Source organism: Halichoerus grypus, chromosome 1, assembly GCF_964656455.1.
Source record: "Halichoerus grypus chromosome 1, mHalGry1.hap1.1, whole genome shotgun sequence".
Taxonomy (NCBI): Eukaryota; Metazoa; Chordata; class Mammalia; order Carnivora; family Phocidae; genus Halichoerus; species Halichoerus grypus.
The window spans coordinates 185,219,430-185,245,220 of NC_135712.1; the positions used below are offsets into that span (position 1 = coordinate 185,219,430).

General features: G+C 43.0%; 1 protein-coding gene across 3 annotated transcripts in view; it reads left to right on the forward strand.

The window, feature by feature from the left end:
- ADAMTS9 (ADAM metallopeptidase with thrombospondin type 1 motif 9) overlaps positions 1-25,791 on the forward strand; it is a 163,154-nt gene that overhangs the window by 109,814 nt on the left and 27,549 nt on the right. For 2 of the 3 annotated variants that reach the window (XM_078076296.1, XM_078076301.1), the window contains 2 exons: positions 8,550-8,717; positions 15,439-15,612. In XM_078076296.1, coding sequence (XP_077932422.1) covers positions 8,550-8,717; positions 15,439-15,612 — 342 coding nt within the window. The remainder of the gene's footprint in view (positions 1-8,549; positions 8,718-15,438; positions 15,613-25,791) is intronic. The other variant, XM_078076312.1, reaches the window with a different exon arrangement.

Below are 25,791 nucleotides of genomic sequence, written 5' to 3' on the forward strand. Positions count from 1 at the left end.
CTCTCATATGAAGTTGTTTCATTATGAGGTAGGGAGGGGGTAGCTGCAGAGCCCTGTGCCTCATCATTCTTGGGGCGGATGGGGAGGCGGAGGGCATGAGCCCTTCCTACTGTGTCCCCGTATTGGCATGGCCCTGCCATCCCCCGTGCGAGGCATATGCAGGGCCACCTACTTGGCTGTCGTATTGACAGCAGCCTTCAAGCATGCTCCAAGCTCTGACATGTGACTCTTAGTGCCTTTTCTCCCATAGTCTTCGACCTTTGTAGTATTGCAGAGGCTGTCGGTGATGGGGGCGGTGGGGATGGAAGAGCGGCCTAACGCCCCATCCGGCTGGGATGACCGTGACTCCCGCATCTGCTTTCTTCCCTGGTGTTCCCTGCCAATCTCCTGCTTTCTCAGCTCCTTTTCATGGTAATAAGTGCCATGGTGGTCCTGGCCAGAAACAGCCATCAGGCAGACCTGTCAACATTGGCTTTACGCCCTGAAGTCACAGCCCTTGTTTGCTGGCAGAGCTCTCTCTCCCGCCCCAGTCATTCTGGTCCCCCGACGCCCCCCGTCCAGAGCCATTCTTGTGTTGTGAGAAGCCCTCACTGTGCTCACACCCCGCAGGTCACAAAGGACTGTGACCACTGCCAAGGCGGAGCTCAGCAGAGCCGGGAAGGGAGGGCGCGGCTGTTCGGTAATGGTGGTCACTGGTGTGGAGGCTGTGTTTCGGGACATTCAAGGACTAACCTCCCAAGAAGCAAATGAGAAACATAAGTAGTTCTTGAGATAATACGTGTGAGCAGGAAACGGTGGAGTAGGAAAAAGACGTGGCATTCGGATGTGGGGTCTTTCTTTTTCTTACTCGTCTTCCTGTCTTCTGTGGCCAGGGAGACCGTGTTAATAAGAAATAGTTGAAAAGAGTGAAAAGGGCACTAGTACAGGAGGAGTTCTCCACATTGATGTCTGCTGTGTGGATTGCTTTGGGACCTTTGGAGAGGAAAGCTCTTCCCCTGTTCACATGGGTGAGATTTTTGCCCAAGTCCCTCCTTCACTCAGCAAACGTCTATGTGAGAATGCTCATCTCAGAGACTCCATTAGTTAACCTGGATTTTTAAAAAAAACACTCCCCTTTCTATCCACGTGTTGGGAGATATTCTAAAAGACTCTGCTGAATAGAAATAGTAGTAGTGGTGTTAGGGAACGTGTAATGATTTGTACATTGTTCGGCCGGAACACCAAGAGCTCTGACTGTATGCGGTGTCCCACTTAATTGTGACGTGACTCTGTTGAGTGTCAACGGTGCCGTGGTCCCCATTTTACAGAGAACAAATCTGAGCTGAGAGAGGTTAAGTAATTTGCCCCAAATGGCACCAAAGTAAAATGGCAGACGGCGTGTCAGCCTAGGGGTGCCGGACTCCAAAACCTATGCCTTTAATTTGCGGTGTTTTAGAGCAAGGTGAAGACAAGCAGGGAGCTTTGTTTCCTGTGCTGCCGCTCATGCATGTCCCACCCGTTGGAATTTGTTCTTCACTGGTAGCTTGGAACGGGAGGTTGTTATCGCTCACTCTTGTTCCTATGGGTGTCTGCCATCCATCAAAGCCAGAGGTGGTAAAATCGACGCCTGCCTTGCTGTCCCTGTTTATCATGCTAGCTCTTTGTGAGCATGACTGACCTGGGAAGAATCGGGGTGACTGGTTAGCCATGGTTCCTGAGCGACGTGAAGAACACCAGTACTTGGCCACAAGTCCCCGGGGGTACGGTTCTGTGCTGGGTACAGGTATTCAGCATCCTAAGCCTGTGCTTACTTCTTCCTTGCTGTGTGACTGGGCTCGCCATGTCTCCTTTTCTCTAGTGTTGAATTTATAAGATAAATAGATGGACTGAGCCATCTTTGAAATGCCTTACAGCACAAACATTTGAGAGATTAGTCCTAGTGAATTGGCAGGTCCAAATCGACAACCCGCAGCCTTCCATTCATGACCGTGCAAAGAGCTATTCATTGACCAGGGAACAGAAGCCGCCATTTGCCATGTGGCATCAGGCAGACCCCACAGGGTGAAGAAACCCTGAAAAATGGCCAGGAGAAAGTCAGGGTGTGGCTTCAGCCAAAGGCAAATCTGGCCCTTTATTTATGTGATTGTATATTGGTACTCTAAGTGTCTTTCTTCCCAGGGTCCTAAAGATGCTGTGAAGAAAGTAATAAAAGTCAGAAATACTAACATTGTACCAGTACTGTCTTCCTGAGGCACTGAGGAATCAGAGGCTTCTAGAATAGTCTCAAGAGACATTTCTTTGAGGTCCTTGCTTTTTTGTTGTTGCCTTGGGTAAGTCGGGGTAAACAGCTTGTTTTCTTAACCAAGCCCTTTCTTCAGTATAGTTTAAGGAAGAAAGTGGTGGTTCTGGAGCCCAGGAGGTGCGGTATTTGAAGACTAACTCTGCTGCTCCCTGGCTTTGTGACCCTGAGCAAGTAATATCACCTCTTTGGTTCTCCTTATCTGGAAAAAGGAATCCTAATAGCATCTAAGTCACAGGGTTGCCGTTGGGATTAAATGGCAGAAGCCAGTGTCCTTCAGCTTAGTTTTTCATTCAGAGTAAGGGTTCAATAGAAGGTAGCTGGTGTGAGTTCCAGTAGTTCTGTTCCAACTGAAAGAGGGGTCCTGGGGTGGCCTTTTTGAATCTCAAAAATGTGTGCCAAATCAGTTCAGCATTCACACTGTAGGTCAGATTCCGGGTGGTTCTTTCTTTGTGACATTTAGGAAAACACGACATTTGGTTTCTAGTACACTTCCCTAATGGCTATGTATTTCATGTGTTCATTCACTTCCATAATTATTTGTTGGCTGCCTCCAGTGTGGAAGGCAGTACATAAACATGTGTGAGTGGCAGCTACTGTCTTTTTCCTAGGTGGCAAGCCCCGTGGTTTTCCAGCCCCCACACTGAGCCGTGTTGGGCGCTCTGATCCCCCAGTCTATGTCTTTGTGCTCTCATCCTGGCTTGTGGGGGAGAGTGTGTGCTGGCTGGTTTTGCCTCTCCTGATCATGTGATGCTCCCGCACACTCACTTCATTCATCACCGTAATTGGCAAAGGCAGTCCTGAACCTTGGCTGCAAGCCTCGCGTCCTTGCTGACAGCCTGCTTTTCAGGCGAGGCTTGACTTTATGTTTTGGTAAACAAAAGCAAAATGAGAATAGAATCAGAAAGAGCTGTTGTTAGTAAAAGATGCAACCAAACATTTTTTTTAAAATGCAGGGATTTGGATGTGACTTTCATATTTTACGGGATCACAAGGGCAAGGCAAATAAGGATTAGTACAGTGTCCTCTCTCAAAACTGAAATCTGCTCACCAGTCCCAGAGTGATGGTTAGCTACTTGATTGTCAAAAATCCTTCCAGCAGGAGAATCTTGACTTAATTTGGTAATGGCTTGCAGTGTATGTCCTTCCTCTTGGCCTTTCAGTTCTTCCTTATTCCTAACCTGCTGGCAGCCAGTCCTGTGGTTGGAAATATGGACTAGTTGACCAGCATAGTATCCTCCATCACACATGGCACATAAATGGAGTCTCATATGTTCTAGATCCCTTGGAGCTGGAAATCACCTAGATATACAGAACAGTGCCAGACATTCTGCTAGAGCTATTCTCCTGGACCATCCATTAACCCCTATGTAGCGAGCATCTGCTATACTGGGCAGCCCTGGTCTATACCCTGGCCCCTCTGTGGCTTCCTTTAAGCCCCAGCATCACCCAGCCCCATCGAGAAGCTTCCATCTGGCCAGATTCTGTGTGCATCCCTGACCTCCACCTGCCTTTCTTATTCCTTCTTAGTTCCTTAGTTCCTAACCAGATACTCTCCCATCTTCATATGGATGTTAAGATTCGAAGCTGCCTTGGCAACCCAGGAGTCTCATTCTTTCTAGGTCCTCAGCCCTTCTTATCCAGGCAGACACACTGGGGTGGTTTGCTGGCTTCTTAATGTCTGAGAGACGACGCCCCTCCATATAAGTGAAAGGACTGATGCAGGGCATCCCCCATGCCAGGGGCAGCACACCAGACCCTGAGGTTCACCATAACTAGAGCTACCACTCGAGAGAGAGAAGCCCTCAGTAGAGATTACGAAAAGGCTGCCCACGCCTTGAGTGTCGTGTCCACCAGATGAGTTGAAGTGTGAGGATTTCAAGCTCTTAGACCTTAGTGGAAAGTGTTGAGGCAGCAGCTGAACAAAGCTTCACATTAAACATCCCCTGTGAATGGCCTCACAGAAACAAAAGCCCCAAAGCCCAGGCATTTGGGATACTGACCTTGATATTTCTAAGTAGCAAGCAGAGATTACACCACATTGTTGAGGAGTGTTGTGCAAAGCTGGGGGAAATGTATTCTCTCAAGAAGGTTGGGTTGTTTCTCCAAAGGAACAAACATTAGAGTCCAATGGGCAACTTAGGAGGCTATTTCGGCTGCACATTTAAGGACTTAAACATTCCACTGACCAAGACCCCTCAGATATGTGGCCAATAAATAGCCCATACTAGGTGATGCACTGAATTTAGCTGTCATATCTTAGTGTCACACATTGATGCCAAAGTCAGTGCCTGGAAAAGGCTGGAAATGATCAGATGGAAATTTCCCTCAGAATATAAGAGCTGCAACCTGTGTTTATTTGATTATCAAAATGACTTCTTTAGGAAATCATAATAGACCCACTAATGAACCTGTTAGATATGAAAATTTCCCCCAAGCAGCTGCTTCTCTTCACTGGTAAGTTAGAAAGCATGAAATGAGAAGTGGTTTTTATGATTAGTTACCTTGAGGATTTCCTTATCACTTTTAGATCTTAATTTTAGGCAAATAATATGTGTAGTGAGTCATGCTGAAGTATTGCATTCTTTTTTTTTCCAAGTTGGTTCCATTCAAATCCCCAAATAACTGGATTTTAAGGCATCAGATTTGGAATCTACTTCCTCCATTTTCATTTCACGGGCAATAGATGTTGGTTGCACCAGCCGTGCCTCTCGGATGAATTATTATCAGTGATGATGGTGATAATTGATCTGTTTTCCTTGTGCTATTATTGTTCTCAATAGACATCTGTCCGCTTGCGGTGGAATCATGGGGGGAGATGTATATAGAAAGCACTGTGGTTACGCCAGTTTGGAAACACCAGTTGTCTCCAATCCTAGTACCTATCTCTGTGGTTATTGGGATGATTAAATGAGACAATGCATGTACAGTCTTAGAGCAGTGCCTGGCCATGAATGAATGTGAGAATGCTGAGCCTTTTCTAATTCTGCCTCTGTAGATTGCTGCCTCCTTTTAGACTGTCCCCCTGATGCCACGGCAGATTACTGAATTGCCATTTCCATCAACTCTCTTCCCCCCCCTTCATATTAAAGGATAGGTTGTTTGTACTACTTATATATTGAAATGACTATCCCTATGGGTCGATTTGCTGTAAGTTCACCCATGTTCCTCTGTTTCCAGGTATGCCTGTTTCTTCACCCTAATTAAGCCAGTTCGCACCCATGAATGCAGACCTTTAGAGTTCAGTCTGTTTCCTACAAATAAATATATCCTTGACTCCCAGTGCTGTTTCCCCATCCCTGTAAGTGTCATCACTATCCAGTTAGCCATACTGCAAACCTGAGAGTCCTTCCTGAGTCTGCCTTCTCCCCTGCACCCCACAGCTGATCCACCATTTCTCCCTCAAAAGAATATTTCTTAAATCCACCAACTTCCTCCACCCCAGCACTCTGCACCCTCTTTAGAGTCACCATCACCGGGGCACCTGGGTGGCTCAGCCGGTTAAGCATCTGACTCTTGATATTGGCTTAGGTCATGGTTTCAGGGTTGTGAGATCAAGCCCTACATCAGATTCTGCACTGGGCATGAAGCCTGCTTAAAATTCTCTCTCCCTCACCCTCTGCCCCTCCCCACTTCTCTTTTCCTCTAAAAAAAAAAAGAAAAAGAAAAAGAAAAGAAAAGAAACACCATCATCTCTTGCTTGGACCAATGCAGTAGCTACCTGAGCAGTTTTATTGTTTCCATTCATGCTGTATTCCTATCCATTGTCCACTCAGCAGTCAGGGTAGAATTTTTGAAGCAAACATCAGACCATATTTTGCCCTGATTTAAAACTCAGTAGTGCTTTCCAAATCTAGATAGATGATTAGGACCTGTGAGCTCTGCATGGCCTGGCCCTGGGGGAAACCTCGGGAGCCCTCCTGCAACCCCTGCAGCTTGTTTCCCCCAGAGCACTCCTCTCCGTTACTAAGCGCACGTTTATTTCTGTCAACATGTGGTTGATGTTGGTCTCCCTCACTGGCCTGGAAGATCCATGAGGGCGGGGCACAGTCAGATTTGCTCATCACTATGTTCCCAGCCCTTTGCATATATTTTGAAACATATAGTAGGCACTGAAATGTTTGTTGAATGAACAAATGAATTCATCCTAAATTCAAATTATGCCCCTTTGTTATCTGTCAAAGTAAAGTTTCTGAATATTAAAATTAGTCACTAACAGTAGAGATTATTCTGTATGCAAGTCCTTAGACCATTGGTTTGTAGGAATATTTCTAGGAGCTTCATATTATTATTTTTTTAATTTTATTTATATATTTGAGAGAGAGAGAGTGAGAGAGAGCACGAGTGGGGGGATAAGGGCAGATGGAGAAGGAGAAGCAGACTCCCTGCTAAGCAGGGAGCCGGATGTGGGGCTTGATCCCAAGACCCTGTGATCACGACCTAAACTGAAGATGGACACTTAACCAGTGAGCCACCCAGGTGTCCCTAGGAGCTTCATTCTAAAAACCTTCCAGAATTATGTCCCAAGGCATTATATACATGAAAGCATTGTAGGTTGAAAGATGGTTGTTTTTGTTTTGTTATAAATATTTAAATTGGTCTCCTTCCTTCTACACTGTGTACTCTATTAAGATTTCCAGGGGCACCTGGGTGGTGCAGTCGGTTGAGCATCTGACTCTTGGTTTTGGCTCAGGTTGTGATCTCTGGGTCATGAGATCGAGCCTCACATCAGGCTCCGTGCTCTCCCTCACGTCAGGCTCCGTGCTCTCAGTGCAAAGTCTGCTTAAGACTTTCTGTCTCTTTCCCTCTGCCCCCTTGACCCCTCCACACACTCTCTCACAAATAAATAAATAAATTACTCTTAAAAAAAAAAAAAAAAAGATTTCCAGAATGACAACTCCAAATCATAATACTCTCATAAGATGGAGCTCAAATGCAACTGGCAATGTTTCCATTTCCTGATGTAAAAAGTCACAGCTAAACCTATTAATATACATTTTGCAAAATCATCTACTAGCTACTATTGAAATGTTTGTAATGATTTGTGCTTATTGGAGAAAGATGTCTGGCACATTTATGAACGATAGAACTTTGAACATGCTTGGTAACAGCAGTTGGATTAATATTCGGCTCTGTGTTTTACAGGGCGCTATTTATCTATGGGGCATAAAAGGGCACTTTGGTAATTTAAGTTAACAAAATCACAGAGTTAGTGAGGGAAATAAGAAATATTGAATAGAAGGAAATGACACTTGAAATCTGTTTTCATTGCATTTTCACATTTTGTTCTTCATTCTGAAACTCATTTCCCTCTAAAAGTCAAGAACGTTATATTGGGAAATAATGTGTCTTGAAAACCTGAGCCAGCAAGCTTATGATCCGAGTGGTAATGACTTCTGTAATCGCTAATGAGGCAAATGGACGTTGAATATCTCGGTGCACTCACTGGGGCCAGCCTCTTGCCTGTTCCACAAGAAGCTGTCATATCAAATTTTTGTCCTGACTCCATGGGCACTTTGATTCCTAAACCTTTCTGAGAAACCTAATCTGAAATCAAAGTCAAGTTTCTTAGATGTGGTCAGACAAGGTCACATTTAAAACAGTTCAGTGAACTTGCAGATCAAAGTTGAAAGGTAATGCCTCTCTCCCCAAATTGGCACAGACTTACCTGCTAGCTTACCTTTCAGTTTCTAACGTGGCTTTTTCACCTCCTTCCCAACCGACTGGGAAAATGAGAGTTTATCCTCTGAAAAATGGTAGAAGAGTTCCTTTAAATCATTTAATTAGGAAATGGGACACAGTTGTATTTTGGAAATGCACCTTTATCCAAATCAGTGAATCACAAGGCATTTTGTTAAAGAAATATCTTGATCAGAGATTGAATGAAGTGAAACGTGCAACAGGAATCCTTACGAATTCATAGTAGGACTTAAAATCAGAATTTTGTGGTAATTTCCGGTTCATTGGCTTTATTTTTGGCCTAAAGTGTCAGGATTTGCCCACACTCTTGAGTGACCCAAAATACTATCCAGGATTGCTCCTATAATGCTACGGACGGTTTTTTTTCTCCCCCCCAGTGCTACCTTCTTGCCATGCGGAACCTTGAGATATGACCTAGAATGGCTCTGGTAAAGGGGGGATGGTGACTCGCGTTAGATACGATCTTAACATCTCACGACTCAGGTTTTTATCAAAGTCCATGTGATTTAAAAAAAACAAAAAACAAAAACCACACACACAACAACAACCTTGCCATTGCTTTATATTTCAGTGTTCTGTCTCTTGTGGTCGAGGGCATAAGCAACGAAATGTTTACTGCATGGCAAAGGATGGAAGCCATTTAGAAAGTGATTACTGTAAACACCTTGCTAAGCCAAATGGGCACAGAAAGTGCAGAGGAGGAAGATGCCCCAAATGGAAGGCTGGCGCCTGGAGTCAGGTGAGCAATGCTTCTCCTTACGACTGCTTCCTTCTTACCTTCCGCCACGTGGCCGACACCAGAGTGTCGGTTGTGTTTCTCTGCACAGTTTTGGTTTTGCAGAGGGGAGCTTGGGGAAGGGAACACTATGTCAGCATACTTGTTAGCGGGGAGACCTTGGGCCAGTGGATTCAGCCCTTGGTGCCGTGCACAATGCCACAGTAGGATGGTTGTGAGGATGAATTCTAAGTGGTAGTGGATGTAGGTGTAAGACATCGAGCACAGAGTGGCCCTTTAGTACTTTGCTGATGGCATTTTTTAATATCCTCCATCACTTAAACAACCACTAACTCAGACTGCAGTAAGCTTGACTCTGACCACCTGGCGGTAATTGGGTCTGAATTGAGATGCTTAAAGAAAGGGCTATCAGTATGAAGTATTAGTGAATATGTCTCTGCTTGTTTGCTTCTGGACAACAGAGGTGGGGGACAAAAGGAGAAGTGCTCTCGCATTTTCTAGCCAGGCGACCTTGGGTGATCTGTTTAACCTTCCCGAGCCTACTTCATATAGCTCTTCTGAGGATTTGATGCAATAATGAATGCCGAGTACTAAGTTCAGAGGTCTTAAATCTAAGAGGTTCTCAGGAGAAATATTTTGTTTGGATGAATGTGATGTGTCTACTGGACGGGGAAGGGGGGTGAGTTCCCAAGAAACCAATTACAGTCAGACTCCACTAATTCTAAACATTTTGGTAATCTAGACAGGAGCTGGGTAAGAGAGTTTCCCTGTTGTATTCAACAAGGAACTTTCAGAAGCTTCTGTTTACCTATGAATAATTGATGTGTGAACCAAAGTCTCTCACACGTAAGCCTTGAAGCTGATCTCTTCACTCTACACTTGTACATTCTCTCAGCTTGGTTGAAGGTGCTTGCTTAAAAATAATAAGGTGCAGTTTTATATATTCTGTATTTAATGCTGCTCTTCCCCTCTGTTGATTTTGGCCTCTTTGAGCTTTCACTGAATTTGTGATTCTCCTGTGCAGCCGAGAATCATACAGATGCTCCTAAGAATCAATAGGAAAGTAGGTTCCAGGTTGGCAAGCTCGAGATTTGGTTCTTTCAGAGCCTGGATCTTGATTGCCTGGAGCCTCAGAGAAGCTTTGGATGGCTGTGTTAACATGGGGAGGAGTTGGGAATTCTCCATTTCGACATGACTAATGGAAAATTCCTCTAGAAATGTGAATTTTTCTCAAATGCTCTGAGCTGGCATCATTGTCCCACATGCCGCTCCCTCCCCGCCCAGCCATATGCCACTTAACAGAAACGTAAAACATGACCTGCATCATTCCCTAGCAGAGTAGCCTTGTCCTTTGCAAGGCCTCTCTCATTAACGATCATGTGTGTTTTTGTTTCTGTTTTAATTCAACAATCAAAGCTTCAGTGCCCAACCAGAGCGAGTTCCTCCTCTGGCTTCCCTAAGGGATCAGATTTCAAGGCATTGTTTCATATTGGTCATCCTTAATGGTTTGTCTAAGTGACGGCTGTCATCTGTAACTTCCAGCCCTTTTATTTGGGGAGCTATTCAATTCATGTATAAGCCCGCAGCTAACATTATTGAAGATACTGCACTAATTAGCTTGTCCTCTTGTAGACTTTCATGCTCTGTTGCTTTTCTTTATGTTCCTTGGCCTCTACTTATCTATTTGCATCATGCGCTGAATATTAAGTTTGGAGCATGGAAATGATGCTCATTTTATAGGCCAATTTATTCAATATAGAGACGATTAAAAGAATCTTTCACTCTTTATTGGTAAACACAGGGTGAGTTTTAGTCCAGTATTCTGTGATCTGGTTGGGAAGTCTAAAATTGCTTACAAATCTGGGATGATTAGGTTTGAACCCTGGGGTGGGGTTTTGAACATAAGGTAATAGGATTATCAGAATGCCTCCCTAGAAAAGACTGCACCTGTTCAAAATGATTGCTTAAAACAGTCTAGTCAACTTTGTAGAAAATGCAAGTAAACACAGTTATGTAATGGTCTGTGGCTAGCTTTGTAATGCCCTGATTTGATTTGTAGAAATGAATTATAAAAGCAGGCAAGACAAGGTGCTGCATGGGCAAAATCTAATTTATGCAATGTAGAAGTATGCCTGAAAATAATCAGATGCAGTGGTTAATGGAGAAAGACTGTCTGCTTGGTTAAAGATTATTGGCTTACTAATGATCCATTGGTAAACAGAAATATCCCTAAGGCAGTGATATTGAAGCAAGAGTAATGATTATCCATTTGCAACAATGTTTAGAAGATTTTATATCTGTCTGGTCCTTCTGTTTTCTGCTGGTACTATACTCTAGTCATCTCCTGTTCACGGTAGGAAGAAGAATTAGCTCCATTTCTCATCATATTATCTGAAGATAATAGGACGTATAGAATATCGGGCTATGTTGATTTTCATAGTCTCGCCCTCGAAATTGGTGCTATGAGATTTAAAGTGGAATGTTTCATTTCTACATCTTTTGAAAATCTTGAGTTTGTCAAGGAAATTTTTCCAATAAAAGGAAAGCTTATATTGGAAAACATCCTCATTAAAATTTTAAAACATTTTTTTAGAAGTTCACATTCAATTTGTTTAGATGCTTTTGATCAAGAGATAAGGGATACCCATGAAATTTTAACTCAAAAATCGGCAGCAAATTCTTGATTCAGTTTGATACATGTGAAGACTCTGTAGTCCCATGATACAGAACCATTCCAGAGTAAAAATTGTTTAATCCATTCCTATAGAAAGGTGTTTTTTTTTTTAAATGAAGGTCAGAAGTAAAAAGAATAAATAATCAGAATAAAAGTAACACTTCATCATCACTTGTCAACCATGAATTCACTCGGTCGATTCATTTCTCAGTCCTGAGATGCATGTCTTTTTCACACTTGAACCCCTCTGTGCTGAGAATGGATCTAACAACCAATGGAATGCCATGATTTAATTAAAATAGCCCTTTTTTCCTTAGTGATACAAAATGTAGTGCCTTGTCTTGCCATCAGTGGTGTCTTCGATTGAGGGAAATAATTAAATTTTAAAAGCTCTTCACTGCTAATGCCAAAAGGGAAGCTGGCAAATTGCATGATGAATCCACCAGCCATTTTTGGTTAGAACTTTTCTTACAATTACAGCTTGGTTGTGGTGTCTGATTCTGAAGTATTCTGCTAGTGTTTAATGCAGAAACATGGCAAATGTGTAGCTTGCGTCCTTTGAGAAATCAAGGAAACCATATGCACATAGTCAGTGATGAGAAAGAGAGTCGCTTGAGGGCTTTGTGCTCTCCATTATTTCGTTTGTATTTGAACTGTAAGCACTGATGTTGAATTGTTTGAATATAGGCCTCTCACCCACACTCTTGCTGATGTAGTATAAAAGACTGCATCCTGTTAGCACCGTATTTTAAAACTGGAAGCCAAATTCTGATCCAGAGTAGCCATGGCACATTGCCTAGGGCAGAATTCACTTTGACTGCTTTTTGTTTTTGTTTTTGCTGGAGTTGATTATCTCTGTTCTTTGCCATCTTTGTGCAGGATCTCTCTAAAAGGTTTATCAGCAAGTATAAAAGATACCTTCTGTCAAATGCTTAGCATGCAGCTCAGCTCTCAACTAGGGGTGATTTTATACTCTTGGGACATTTGGCAATGTCTGGAGACAGTGTTGGTTGTCACAAGTGGGTGGAGGAGGGGAGATACGGCTGGCATTAAATGGGTAGAGTCCAGGGAAGCTGCTAAACTTCCTACAGCAGCTATAGGACAGCTCCAAGCAATAAAGAACTATTGGGTTGAGAAACCCCAGTATAGTCTGGCACATAGTAAGTGCTTAGTAAAAGGTTGCTATTATTATTGGGACTCTTATTTATCCAAGTTGGTTCATATACTTATTTTTCAAGCTAGTCCCTCCTCTAAATAACATCACCACCATAATTTCAGCAATAATACTGGGAAAAAAGTATGTAAAATACTTTTCCAGTTTTCAAGTGTATATTATGATTCCCCACACATCGGAAGTTGCCAAGAGATTCATTTTATCTGTGGAAATAGGCGTCGAAGTCCCCCTGTAAGTTGGGGAGTTCTGCATGCTAGCATTGCACAGTAGGGAGGACAGAGAGATGAAACACAGCTCCCAGCTCAGGAGTTCAGAACTAAAAACATCTCCTTTCAAACCTGCACATTCCATGCTGGAATGACAGCAGGGGGAAACACATTAATAGAGACTGCTCAGCCTTTTTCCCCTGCACACTAACTAGAAGATGCACTGAATAGAACAAGAATTAAGCACACACATGTGCACACACCACCACCCTCGCCACCTCCAAGGTCAGGCAGAGGTCTCTCTGATGCTGTTTTATTCATGGGCTTTCCATACAAATCTCTCAGAATTCGCCAAACAAGCATGGCCAGCTCTGTATGCAAATTGTTGCCCCCCTTGCGACAGCACAGGAAGAAAGTTAAACTCAGAGAACTAACTCTGATGCAGTGTACTTCATTTTGAACAGAGATGACTGTAAATGCGGTGTTCAGAGGGGAGGGCAAAGCTCAGACCTTACATGCACTTAAGTCATGGCAAAACCTTTCTTTCTTTCCAAGCTGGCTTTGACATTACAAAAATCACAAGCGACCACGGCATACTCTATCACTGAACCTTCCTGTGTCTTTATTTGCCTTTTGAGAAATTGTTGAACACTGGAGGAAGTGATTTTTGGTTAATGTTTGAATACTTAGGGCTCTTAATACCTTGCCTTCATTGAACCATAAGTAATTTACTCAATAACAATAACATCAAAAAGAGGTTTCATTTACTTAGAGCTCGAATAGTACACACTCTGAAAGTCTTTAACGTTTGTTCCTTTTTCTTTAGGTTATTAAAACATTGTGAGATTTTGAATATATATCAGCCCTATGCCAGGCTCAAATTTGTTTACCTAATTATTCTTAGTCTTTCTTTGTATTTCCATTTCGATACACTGTTCTGGGAGTGTCCAGAGACATTTATATATATATATATATATATATATATATGTATATATACATATATATATATATATATATATTCCCAAATTCAAGTAGCCAAAGGGTTTTTTAGTTGTCAGTGTTTGTTGTCAATGATGGTGATGTTGGAACATTTCTGTCATTCACATAGTGACTCCCCCAAGTTATAGTTCATTTCATTTCCAGGCTAATCAATGGGACATATTATACATGTAGCTCCCATGAACATTAGATGGTCATTCTCTGTAGACAAGGCCATCACTTGTCTTTAGGAACCCTCCCATTCTACCCAGGACATAATGACTTTAAAAGTCTGGTTTCTTCTGGGTCACAAACTCATTCAATCCAATTAATACAATTAAAGCCAAACAATAGTAACTATGTTGCCTCAAAATAATTTCCTTCTCTTCAGCTAGCTTTGATGTGAACGTTCGAGCTCCTGCCTGGCATAGACTCATCTGAAATGATATGATTTCCCCAGATGCCCTCTAAATAGTATCAACTCTTTTCTTAAAATCTGAAATGAAAATAAAATTAATATTCAGCAGAATCCACTGGGGGTGCTTCTCGCTAGTAAATTCCCATTAACCTCAGAGAGAGATGAATCCTGCTGCAGGTTAATTGGTCAAGAATACTTTCTAATTGAAAAGATCGTGATTCTATTCTTTAAGACTTCCTCTCAGAAATACGGCGGCTGTAATGTATGTTAAACTTGTTTTCTCAATGCCAGACAAATTAATGGAGGCTGAGCTATTGCAAAAACTTGGTAACAATTTTAAATGGCTCAATGTAATAATATGCTGTTCTTTCCAAGCAAATGTTGCCTGTAGTTTCTAACTGTCAAAACCTTAATAATGACAATAATTCTTGGCCTGCCCATAAGTGAGATTATGAAACCCAGCAATGAGGAAACCATTAAAAAATTAATTTAAAGGAAAGTTAATTGCAGACTTAATATGGTGTTTTGCAACTTGGTCACAAAATGTTTCAGCCTGATTAACAGTATTTTTCAAGGGCTGGAAACGTGATGCCCGCCTGAGGAAATGGTTTTTCCTTGTCAGCTTTTATTCTCCATATATTCATCTGAGGTTGTAAGTAGGCTCTAATACTTCTGTGAATTCAGTAGTTTAAAGAAAAAAAAAAAATTTCCTCTGTCTCCAGGAATAAGAGCAAGGAAAGGAAGCGATGGAGAAAAGAATTCTACTTATAAGGCCCTAAAAGCTTTCGTGATTTACTCTCCTTGGGTTATACTTTTAATCTGCCAAGAAATTCTTCTTGTACAATAGCACTGTGTCTCCAAATTTCAAGAACTTCCAGTCCTCTGGGATAGAAATCATTTGGGGTTTTTATTTCACATGGCAGCACTATTTATTTCGAGGTTGTATTAAATGTTTCATAATGATCTCTCCCAGCCTCATTCCATCTCCAAGAGTTTGGGTAATGTTAGATTCCCCAAGACTCGAATACGTGTCTCACTCACCAGCCTTGAAAGGCAGTTAAGTTTGCAGATTTCAGACATTATCTTGGGTCCCTTTCATTGGAAATTAGAAAGCTGTGTAATAGTGGTGAAAGTCACTGGATTAGGAGTGCATTCCCCATGCCTGTGACCCTCTCCACCCCTGCCACACACACACACACACACACACACACACACACACACACCCTCCCCACCAAATGACCCAAAGCTCCCACTTACACGGTCTTTCTTCTTAGTGCTCTGTGTCCTGCGGCCAAGGCACACGGCGGAGAAGTGTGGGCTGTCAGATGGGAGCACACAGAATAGCCAGAGAGTCCGAGTGCAACCCGTACACCAGACCGGAGTCGGAGCGTGTCTGCCAAGCCCCGCCGTGTCCTCTCTATGCGTGGAGGGCCGAGGAATGGCAAGAAGTAAGTAGAGCCATGAAGTGGGCACCTGCCAGGCATTTCGCTTAACCCCCTTGCAGTCATCACATCCGTTACCCTGAAATGACTTCAAGCACGGTGACAAGGCTGGCTCTTTCCCAGAAGGTTTGCTGTCAAGACGGTGAGCAGTTTGCTCCGACCAGGGTGGGAGAGCTCCTCCTTTTTATGCAGTTCCTACGTCTGTGTTCTTGAATGTTCCAAGTCGGGCTGCCTCCAGAAAAACTGTATCAGGCCTTGGGCCAAACGCATACAGCTATCTTGCACAAAAGGAGGGGGAGATAGAGGACATATTTTCGATACATCTATCCCAACTTGGTCATTCTGTATTAGTTCCAAGAGCCACCAGGCATACTCCAGGTAGGACCTGCTCTGCGTGTGTCTCCTTTCGTGACTTTGGCTGTCAAGTCGAAGACAGGCCCTCTTGTGAAGCTCTGATTAATTAGTGAAGCATTTCCAACATTTAAAAAAAAAATGATGGAATCTGAAAAACAGCTCAGTTAATGCAGAAATAGACAGACCTGTTTTTCTCCCTCTCCAAGTTAATGTTTAGTTAAAGAAAACACTGTGTGTCCCTGGAGAAAAGTCTTGCGAGAGAAGGTAAGACTTTAGGAGGAGGGAACCTCTGGTTCCAGAAGAGAATACATTGTAGAAAGAGGGGAAAGAGTATAAGAAAGTAAAACTGCATCCACTGACATTGGAATGAAATAAAAAGTACATGCTCTCAACGGTTTAGAGATATGAATAATAAGACAGGAATTTCCCACCAGGAATGGTTTTTAGAACAGGGAGAAACAGTGGCTGGCTCAGAGCTTTATGTTCATCCCCTCGCTTAATCTTTTGAAGCACTAGGCAAAGTGGGTGTCATTATTATCATCCCATTTTGCAGTCAAGGAAACTGAGTTCTGAGAGCCAATGTTGCTTGTCCCAGTGTCACATGCCCAGCAAGTAGAAGGAGCAAGACTTGATCCTAAATGCAAACCATTCCGAGATACTACCACTGCATTTTTAAAAAAATTTACACAAGTGCTCCTAGCAATACCACTTTATTTTTTTTCCAGGTGTATGAAGATATAATTGGCATATAATATTGTATTTACTTTAGGTGAAAACATGATGAATTATGTATCTATTATAAAATAATTACCACGATAAGTTATTATTAATAATAACTGTTATAGTTAACATCTGTCACCTCACGTAGTTACAGATTTTTTTTCTGGTGATGAGAACTTTTAAGATCTACTCTCTTGGCAACTTTTAAATATATGAAACAGTATTGTTAATTATAGTCACTCTGCTAGATCCCCAGGACTTATTTCTTTTATAGCCGGAAGTTTATACCTTTTGACCCCCTTCACCCAATCACCTAGCCCCTACCCATCACCTCTGGCAACACCAATCTGTTCTCTGTATCTATAGGTTTGATTAAGATTCCATATATAACTGAGATCATACAATATTTGTCTTTCCTTGTCTGATCGAGATCACTCAGCACAATGCCCTCAAGGTCCATCCATATTGTCACAGGTGGCAGGATTTTCTTCTTTTTATGGCTATTATATTCCATTGTGTGTGTGTGTGTGTGTGTATACATTTTTTTAAATTCATGCACCCATCAATGGACGCTTAAGTTGCTTCCATGTCTTGGCTATTGTAAATAATGCTGCAGTGAACATGGGTGTGGGGGGAGCAGATATCTTTTCAAGTTAGTGATTTTATTTCCTCCAGAGAAACACCCAGAAGTGGAATTGCAAGATGATATGGTAGTTCTGTTTTTAATTTTTTTTAAGATTTTATTTATTTATTTGAGAAAGAGAGAAAGAGCACAGAGGGAGAGGGAGAAGCAGACTCGCCGCTGAGCAGAGAGCCCAACGTGGGGCTCGATCCCAGGACCCAGAGTTCATGACCTGAGCTGAAGGCAGATGCTTAACCAACTGAGCCACCCAGGTGTCCCCTGTTTTTAATTTTTTGAGGAACCTCCATACTGTTTTCCACAGAGAATGCACTAATTTACATCCCCACCCACAGTGCGCAGGGGTTCCCTTTTCTCCAGACCCTCGCCAACACTTGCTGTCTTTTGCTATTAGCCAGGAACTGGTGTGAGACGGTATCTCATTGTGGTTTTGATGTGTGTTTCCCTGATGATTAGCAATGGTGAGCACCTTTTCATATATCTGTTGGCCATTTGTATGTCTTCTTTTGAGAAATATCTGGTCAGGTACTTTGCCCATTTTTAGTTTGATGTAGTCCCACTTGTTTATTTTTGCCCTTAATGCCTTTGCACTTGGTGTCACATTCAAAACAATTATAGCTAAGACTAATGTCAGGAATCTTACCTCCTATGTTTTCTTCCAGTAGCTTTATGTTTTCAGATCTTTCCAGTTCAAGTCTTTAATCCACTGTGAGTTCATTTCTGTGTATGGTGTAAGGTAGGAGTCCAGTTTCATTCTTTTGCGTGTGACTGTCCATTTTCCCCAACACCACTTATGGAAGAGACTGGCTTTTCCCCATTGTGTATTCTTGGCTTCTTTATCGTAAATGAATTAACCATATCTGTGTGACTTGATTTCTGGACTCTCTATTCTGTTTCATTGATCTATGTGTCCTTTTTTATGCCAATACCATTCTGTTTTAATCACTACAATTTTATAACATAGTTTGAAATCAGGGAGTGTGATGCCTGAGCTTTGTTCTTCTTTCTCAAGATTGCTTTAGCTATTCTGGGTCTTTTGTGGTTCCATACAAATTTTAGGATTGTTTCTTTTATTTCTGTGAAAAATGCCTTTGGAATTTTGATAAAGATTGCATTAAATCTGTAGATTGCTTTGGGTAATGGGGACATTTTCACAATACTAATTATTCCAGCCCGTGAGCACAGAATATCTTTTCATTTATTTGTGTCATTTTCAATTTCTTTTATCAGTGTCCTAGAGCTTTCAATGTACAGGTCTTACACCTCCTTGGTTAAATTTATCCATAGGTGTTTTGTGTTTTTTGATGCAATTTTGAATGGGATTGTGTGGATCAACCCATGTGGGGATCAGCCTTCCGGCCCCATCCTTCCCTCTCCCTCACCCTCCTGATGGATTGGATCCACTGTTTGCAGTCATCTCTTTTCTTTAGGACTTTTGCTCCCTCTATCTACTCACGTGTTTTGCTTGTTTTCTCTCTCTATGTTTTTTACTTCCGCGAGACGATGGTGGGGAGGAATGGCTAAAGTAGTTAAATTTCAAATTAATTACACTGGGCCACACAAGTTATTGGGAGCTGCAGAGGCTGTGGAATTCTGCAGACCTGGTTCATATCCCCGGACTGTGACTTTTTAGCCATGTGACTTTAGAACAAGGATTCTTGATTTTTTGGATCCTTGGGTTTGCCACCTGTAGAATGGGGATAATAATAATGATGCAGAGTTGTTCTGAGAAGTTTAGAGATGGCAGAGTGGCTTGGGGATTGATAATATCAGATATGGGAGGAAGAAAAGGCCCCCTGATCTCTGTCTCTCTCAGTGTTACCTCTTGATTCTTTTTGTAGTCTTGTTTCAGACCCACCACTGCCGGCTTCCTCCCTCTCCCTCTCCCTCTTCATCTTGTGCCAGACTCCACTCTGTGTAACTCTTCCAAGGAACAGAAAGTTAAGAGAGTGTTCCAAAATGAATCTAAGCTGACTGCTCAAGCTCTAGCCAACTTTTGAAAATGCTAGAGCCAATCAGGGAAATGCAAGCTCCATTTACAATTCCTTCTGAATTCCGAAGAGTAGAAACCTTGCCAAATATGCACTGAGGAAGTCCCTTCTCTGATCTTACAAGATAGGCCTAGAAGTGTACATCTTTGCATGCCCTATGCAGATGGATCTTTTAAAACCCTTCCTCAAATATTGCCAGCAAGCTCCACATCGGAGCAGAACACCTACGGAGGTGGCCTGACCTGTGGCCATACTTGAAAGGGAGAGGTTAACCATTCTCACAAAGACAAAAGCATCTTCCGGCTGTGAGTAAAGCAGATTCTAATAGTTACCCTTCCGCAACCAGTCTTTCTCACCTGCCTGAACCCGAAGTGCAAAGTTTGAGAAGGGGGGACCTGGGTGGTAAGAGAGGGTAGAGCGCTAGGGGGCACCCTCACTTGACACCGAATTGGCCAAGTGAGGCTCAGGGCAGCGGGAGGAGGGACAAGACCCATCAAAAGCCCTTTGTTCCTCCTGTGCAGAGCATGCTGGGGGCCCTTTTAGAATGTCCTCATAGCAACTAGACTTAGAGTGAGTGTCCAGAGCGGCGGCTGGATCCCAAGTCTTGACTGCCTGTGGGCAGTTCCTGTGTATGCCTAGCAAAGCCCTTGTTTAAGTATTCATTGTCCCTACTTGAACGATCCAAGGTATCCTTGTTTAACAGCCTGTTGGGTAGAACAGCAGCCTTCAGACTCCCCTCAGTCGCAGCACTCACCCTCCTCTCTTCCTCCTACCTCCGCACCCACTCACTCCCTCTGCTACCATCTTTCCTGACACCTACCTTGCACAGACATGTGTCTTGACTTTCTTGCCCTCCATGAGTGACACCTTGAGCTTGTGTTGATGAGGATGCCAAGGCCCAGCCTCAGAGCCGAGGCCCACTGGATGGGATGTGCAGGATGGCTCCTACCCCAATACAGGAAGTTCTCTTCTTAGCAGTCCTTGGCAAGCACTTCAGAGCACTCGTTTGCTTTTTGAGTGTGCATTTTTCTCTTTTGCTTCCCTCCTGTGAATTATTAAAACCCACTTGTTTGTTGGCAAGATGTGTTTCATGCTGGGCACATAGTAAACGGCAACCTCCTCATTTTGAGTAATAATCCAGGTGTCCGCTGTGGAGGAGCACAAGGTCTACATACCCATGGTAGCGTGATCATCAGGGATGTTTTATGCAGTCACACAGGTTGTGCACTGCACAACTCGAGGGCTACCATTCCTATAGGTCACAATATGAGTGGCATCCCCCAGACTTATATAGGGTAGTGGCCAATCCTGATAATAAAAATAATATATCTTATTGTATATTAAGCTATGGACCAAGTACTTTGTTGAGTATTTTTATGTGGAGGACCTCATTTAACCTTTCCATAACTCTCTAATGAAGTAATTAAGTTTTCATCCTCACTTAAAGATGAGGAAACTAGAGGCTTAGATAGGTTAATTCATCCAAGGTCATGCATTTAGTAAGTAATAAGACTGGGATTTGAAGCCTGGAAGCCTGACTTCTAGAACATATGCTCTGAATCTTTGTATTCTGTTGCCTCCCATGTCAACATTCATCTACAGTGAGTTATTTTATTTCCTTTTTAATGGCTTGTCTAGCCTCTTACTTCAGAGTTGGCATAAAGGTACAGTTCCCTTGACTGGTTGAGCCTCTCACTCTCTTCAAAAAATGCAATTCTTGGTCCCCTTGGTTGACAATAAGCCCTGTTGTTGGGCCAGTCTTGGTGGGGATGGAGCACCTCAGGGGACCTCCCTCGTTCATTGTGAGGCCTAGTGCCTGAGCAGCAGGGAAGGAGCATCATTGTGCCTTCCTGGTACTGTAAGAGTAGAGCCTGGACATAGATGGAGGGCAAAACAATTGGAGAAGAGAAAAATGCTGTATCCAGACATGAATGTTGGGCTTTTAATATCACCTACCAACTTTGGGCAAGTTATTTGATCTCCCCATGCTCAGTTTTACTCAGTTTAGAATTATAATGCCCATGAGGCAAAATTCATTTGAAAATTACTGTAATAAATGATTTACTTATTCATTGCATTATAATCTGACATATAAATTTACTTATAGCTGCAGAGGTCTTTTGATCAAATTTGAATTGTGAACATGTGGGTTACACATCTCCCAGGATTAAGGAATAAATCTCCCAGGACTTGCAAGTGTTCTTTTTTTCACCTTCACCCAGAGTATTCTCTTGTCCCTAGTGCCTCTGCATCACAACGAGGCTGCCCCACTCCTTCCCTCACTTCGGTCACCTTTGCGCATTCTTCAGACCCCACCTAAGATGTTACTTCTCAGTTCTTGCAGATCACCCCTCCCCACCAATAACTGAGTCAGATGGCTCTCCTCTGAGCACTCATAGCACCCTGAAAACACTCCACTTGAGCAGTCAGCATCGTGAATGGTGGTTGCCTGGTTTCCTTGTCTACATTATCACCCATTTGAGGTCAGAGAGTTCGTTCACCAGAGTTTTCCCCAACATTTAGCACAGTACCTAGAACACTGAAAACAGTTCTTGAATAAATGAATCTATGAATCAACCAGAAGGACAGAAAAAGATAGGAGGAAGGAAAGAAGGAAGGGAGGGAGGGAGGGAAAAAGACATTATAGAGTAATACCTTTCCTAACCCCTTAGAATCATGACATTCTAAAAAGTCTTTTAAAACAGTCAAGCAAACTCTGTTTTTCCTCTAAGAACAGATCTTTTATTTTCTTGCCACATTGCCACAGACAGCTGTGCTCAGGTATCTGGCCTTCGCAGAGCTGCCCACCCCATGGCTGTTTGGCCCAATGCAGAGACTTGGACCACTCTCATACATATTTGCATTCCAAGGGCTTTTATTGAGATCAGCTGTAGAATGAGTCCCAAGTTTACCTCCTTAGCCCAGAAAAGTTAGAAAAGAGCAGCAGGCCTTTGGTCAGTTGGTTACAAACGTTTTACAAAGCTTACAATAGGGATTGATCAGGTTTAGGTGTGTGTACAAGCACCAGACATTGACTCTTTGTTACTCCTTCACTCATTAATTTACTGGAGAAATCTTTATCCAGCACCTGCAAAGTGCTGGGCTCTAGGCATCAGGGACACATTAGAGACTATGACACTGCTATGCTGGAATTGATTGGCTCATGGGAGAGACAGACAGAAAACAAGTGCACAAACACATTTTATGAAATTGCCAAGTGTGAACGATGCTGTGACAGAAAGAAGCAAGGTGCCGAGATAGAGACCAAGAATGACAGGCCAGTCCTCCCTTCCCTAGGGTGGCTGGTTGGAAGTGAAGGGCAGGAGGAGGCGATTCCAGGTAGAAGGAGGAGGACAGAGCCCAGCGTGTCTGCAGACAAAAGCGCAGCACGGCAGGAGCAGAGAAGGCTGAAATGAGATCGGACCTGCAGGAGCGGCCAACCTAGGATGTGTCCCGTGGGCCAGCGCAAGGGCTCAGGTTTTCTCCTGGGGGAGGCCGTGGGGGAGGTTAACGAGCCCCTTCATGACCTGGTCTCTGCCCAGCTTCTGAAATCCCCAGCTCAGATGGAACTCTCACCACCCCCAGCTGCTGTGGTTGTCCCCATGCCCCGCCTCCCCATGACATTCGCCTCGACCTCCCTGCGCACTGAGCCCCTCCTGCCAATGCCCCCCTTCTCCTCCTTGCCTACTTAGCCCATCTCCTCGTTCACTTCTCCTCCTCATCCTCCGGTGCTTGGGTACCTCGTTCAGCACTGTGGGAATTCCAGACCCTGGTCCTTTCTCTTCTCTTGCTGTCAGAGTTGTGGAAGACCCTGGTGGCTTCTTTCGCCATCATGCTCTGTTATGAAACCCATGCACATGAATAGGAAGATGTCAGGGCTGTATACCAGCGCCCAGCACAGAACTTGGCCCATGGCAAATATTGGTTGGATGAACGCATAACTTTTTTTTTAATTTTTTAATTTTTTATTATTATGTTAATCACCATACATTACATCATTAGTTTTTGATGTAGTGTTCCATGATTCATTGTTTGCGTATAACACCCAGTGCTCCATGCAGAACGTGCCCTCTTTAATACCCATCACCAGGCTAACCCATCCCCCCACCCCCCTCCCCTCTAGAACCCTCGGTTTGTTTTTCAGAGTCCATCGTCTCTAATGGTTCGTCTACCCCTCCGATTCCCCCCCTTCATTCTTCCCGTCCTGCTATTTTCTTTTTTTTTCTTTTTCCTTAACATATATTGCATTATTTGTTTCAGAGGTACAGGTCTGTGATTCAACAGTCTTGCACAATTCACAGCGCTCACCACAGCACATACCCTCCCCAGTGTCTATCACCCAGTCACCCCATCCCTCCCACCCCACCCCCCACTCCAGCAACCCTCAGTTTGTTTCCTGAGATTAAGAATTCCTCATATCAGTGAGGTCATATGATACATGTCTTTCTCTGATTGACTTATTTTGCTCAGCATAACACCCTCCAATTCTATCCACGTCGTTGCAAATGGCAAGATCTCATTCCTTTTGATGGCTGCATAATATTCCATTGTATATATATACCAGGATGAGCAAATAACTTTAAAGGTATCAAATGTCTCCATAGTTATTATTTCTGCCTTTTCCCCCTGCGAATATACCATTTGGGGGCAAGAATGTCCAAACTCCACATACCTGACTTTAAAATGAGCTTTCAGAAAGAACCCCTTGGTAATTTAAAGACTGTTTTTTCTTTTTTTAATTTAAAGCATTGTTAGATAAACTGACCTGTAATTGCTGTTCCTTATGACATAAAAACTCTGTGTAGCACACCCAGAACACCGTGCTGTCAGGGTCCTGATTTGTTCTGTGAGCTAGTGTGTTCTGTTCACACACTAGCTCACAGTGGTAGTATTGAACTAGAAACAACACTACAAATTATTTTATCTGTGAAGAAAATTAACAGTCTTGTTTATGGGAAGTGATTCTTTTCTACCCATGATTAGGAAATCCCACCAAAAAAGTGTAAAGCAACCTCATTACCATCTTAAGGAAAGGCAGTTTCTACCCATTGCATTAAATGACCCTTTCTAGACCATCACCCTATGGCCAATCTGGCTAAATAAAATAGTACCTTAAAAGTTTATTTTAGGTCTTCTTCACTCTCAAATTTGGACAGGTATTTTCCTCCTGTTAATTTCAGCACATTTAAAGGCATATGTAGCCTGCGGGACAATGAACAAGCCTCCAGGTTTAGCCTGGCCCCGTGACCATTGACTTGCTGAATTACAGTGTGTCCTAAAATTCAAGGAGGCTGGTGGTGTTACTTATACACTTGGTATATAGTTTTTTCTCAAAGCTGCAAGGAGAATTGAGAAAACCTTTTGGAAGTTAAAATGAGGCTAGTTGAATGTTCTGGCTATTTTTGGAACACTCTAGGTCATATTCGAGGAAAGAGTCCTTAATCCTGGGGTCAGGGGGTGGGCGGTGATACTACCAAAAGCTGATGAAATGCAGTAGCTTGGGTGGGTTTGCTTTCTGCTCACCCAGCCCCCATACTCGAGTTAGGATGCCAGGAGAAGAGCCTTGCCAGGTGACCTTCACAGCTGCCACTGACTAATTCCAAAGCACTGGACAAGTCACTTACTCACTTAGCTTAATTTTTCTAAAAGTTATGTTCAAGGTAAGGTTCCCCAACTCCCTTTTCTACTGTTGGCAAGAGAGTTTTTATGCTAGTTAACCTTTCTTAAAGACCAAGGCAGAAGCACTTAAAAAGCAAACAAGGGTCTAGGAAACTTTGCATTTCTGCTCTAAATTGTTACTTATTGACCCAGATTGCAGCCCTGGGGATGAGTGAAAATGAGAGCATACTGGAAGGTTTAGTCCAGTTTAGGCTGCTCGGTCATCAGGATCTGCTTTTCTAAAGAATTATTTTTTCTATGGACAGTTAACTATTTCTTTTGCATTTATCTACACATCACAGATTAACCACGTTTTTGTTTTGTTTTTTAACATCCAGTGGCTCTGTAACTCCTTTGGCTTTTTTTTTTTTAATGAATAAACAATAGTGTCGTTACTTCACAATAGTACCCAGCATACTCCAGAGGCCCAGGAAACCCCAGGCGAGGGCTGAGCTAGGGTATCTTAGAAGTGATTTGCTCCTCCATGCTCACCCCACAGAGCTTTCAATTCATATTTGTACCCCCAGAAAAATTTGAATGACTTCACATTCAAATTCTAGACCCTGAGGTTTGCTTCCAAGCAGCAGAAACGATGAGTTAAGTTTGCAGATGAGAAGGGTCTACCAGGACATATCACATAGTCCTTTTATTTCCTAAAACAACAAAGTGGCTCATGAAAGACACAGGGTGCACCACATGACCCAGCATTTCTACTCCCGAGTAGACCCAAGAGAATTGAAATCTGATGTTCAAACTTGGACACGCATGTGCATGGTGGCACCATTCACAATAGCTGAAAGATGGAAACAACCCGGTGTCCAT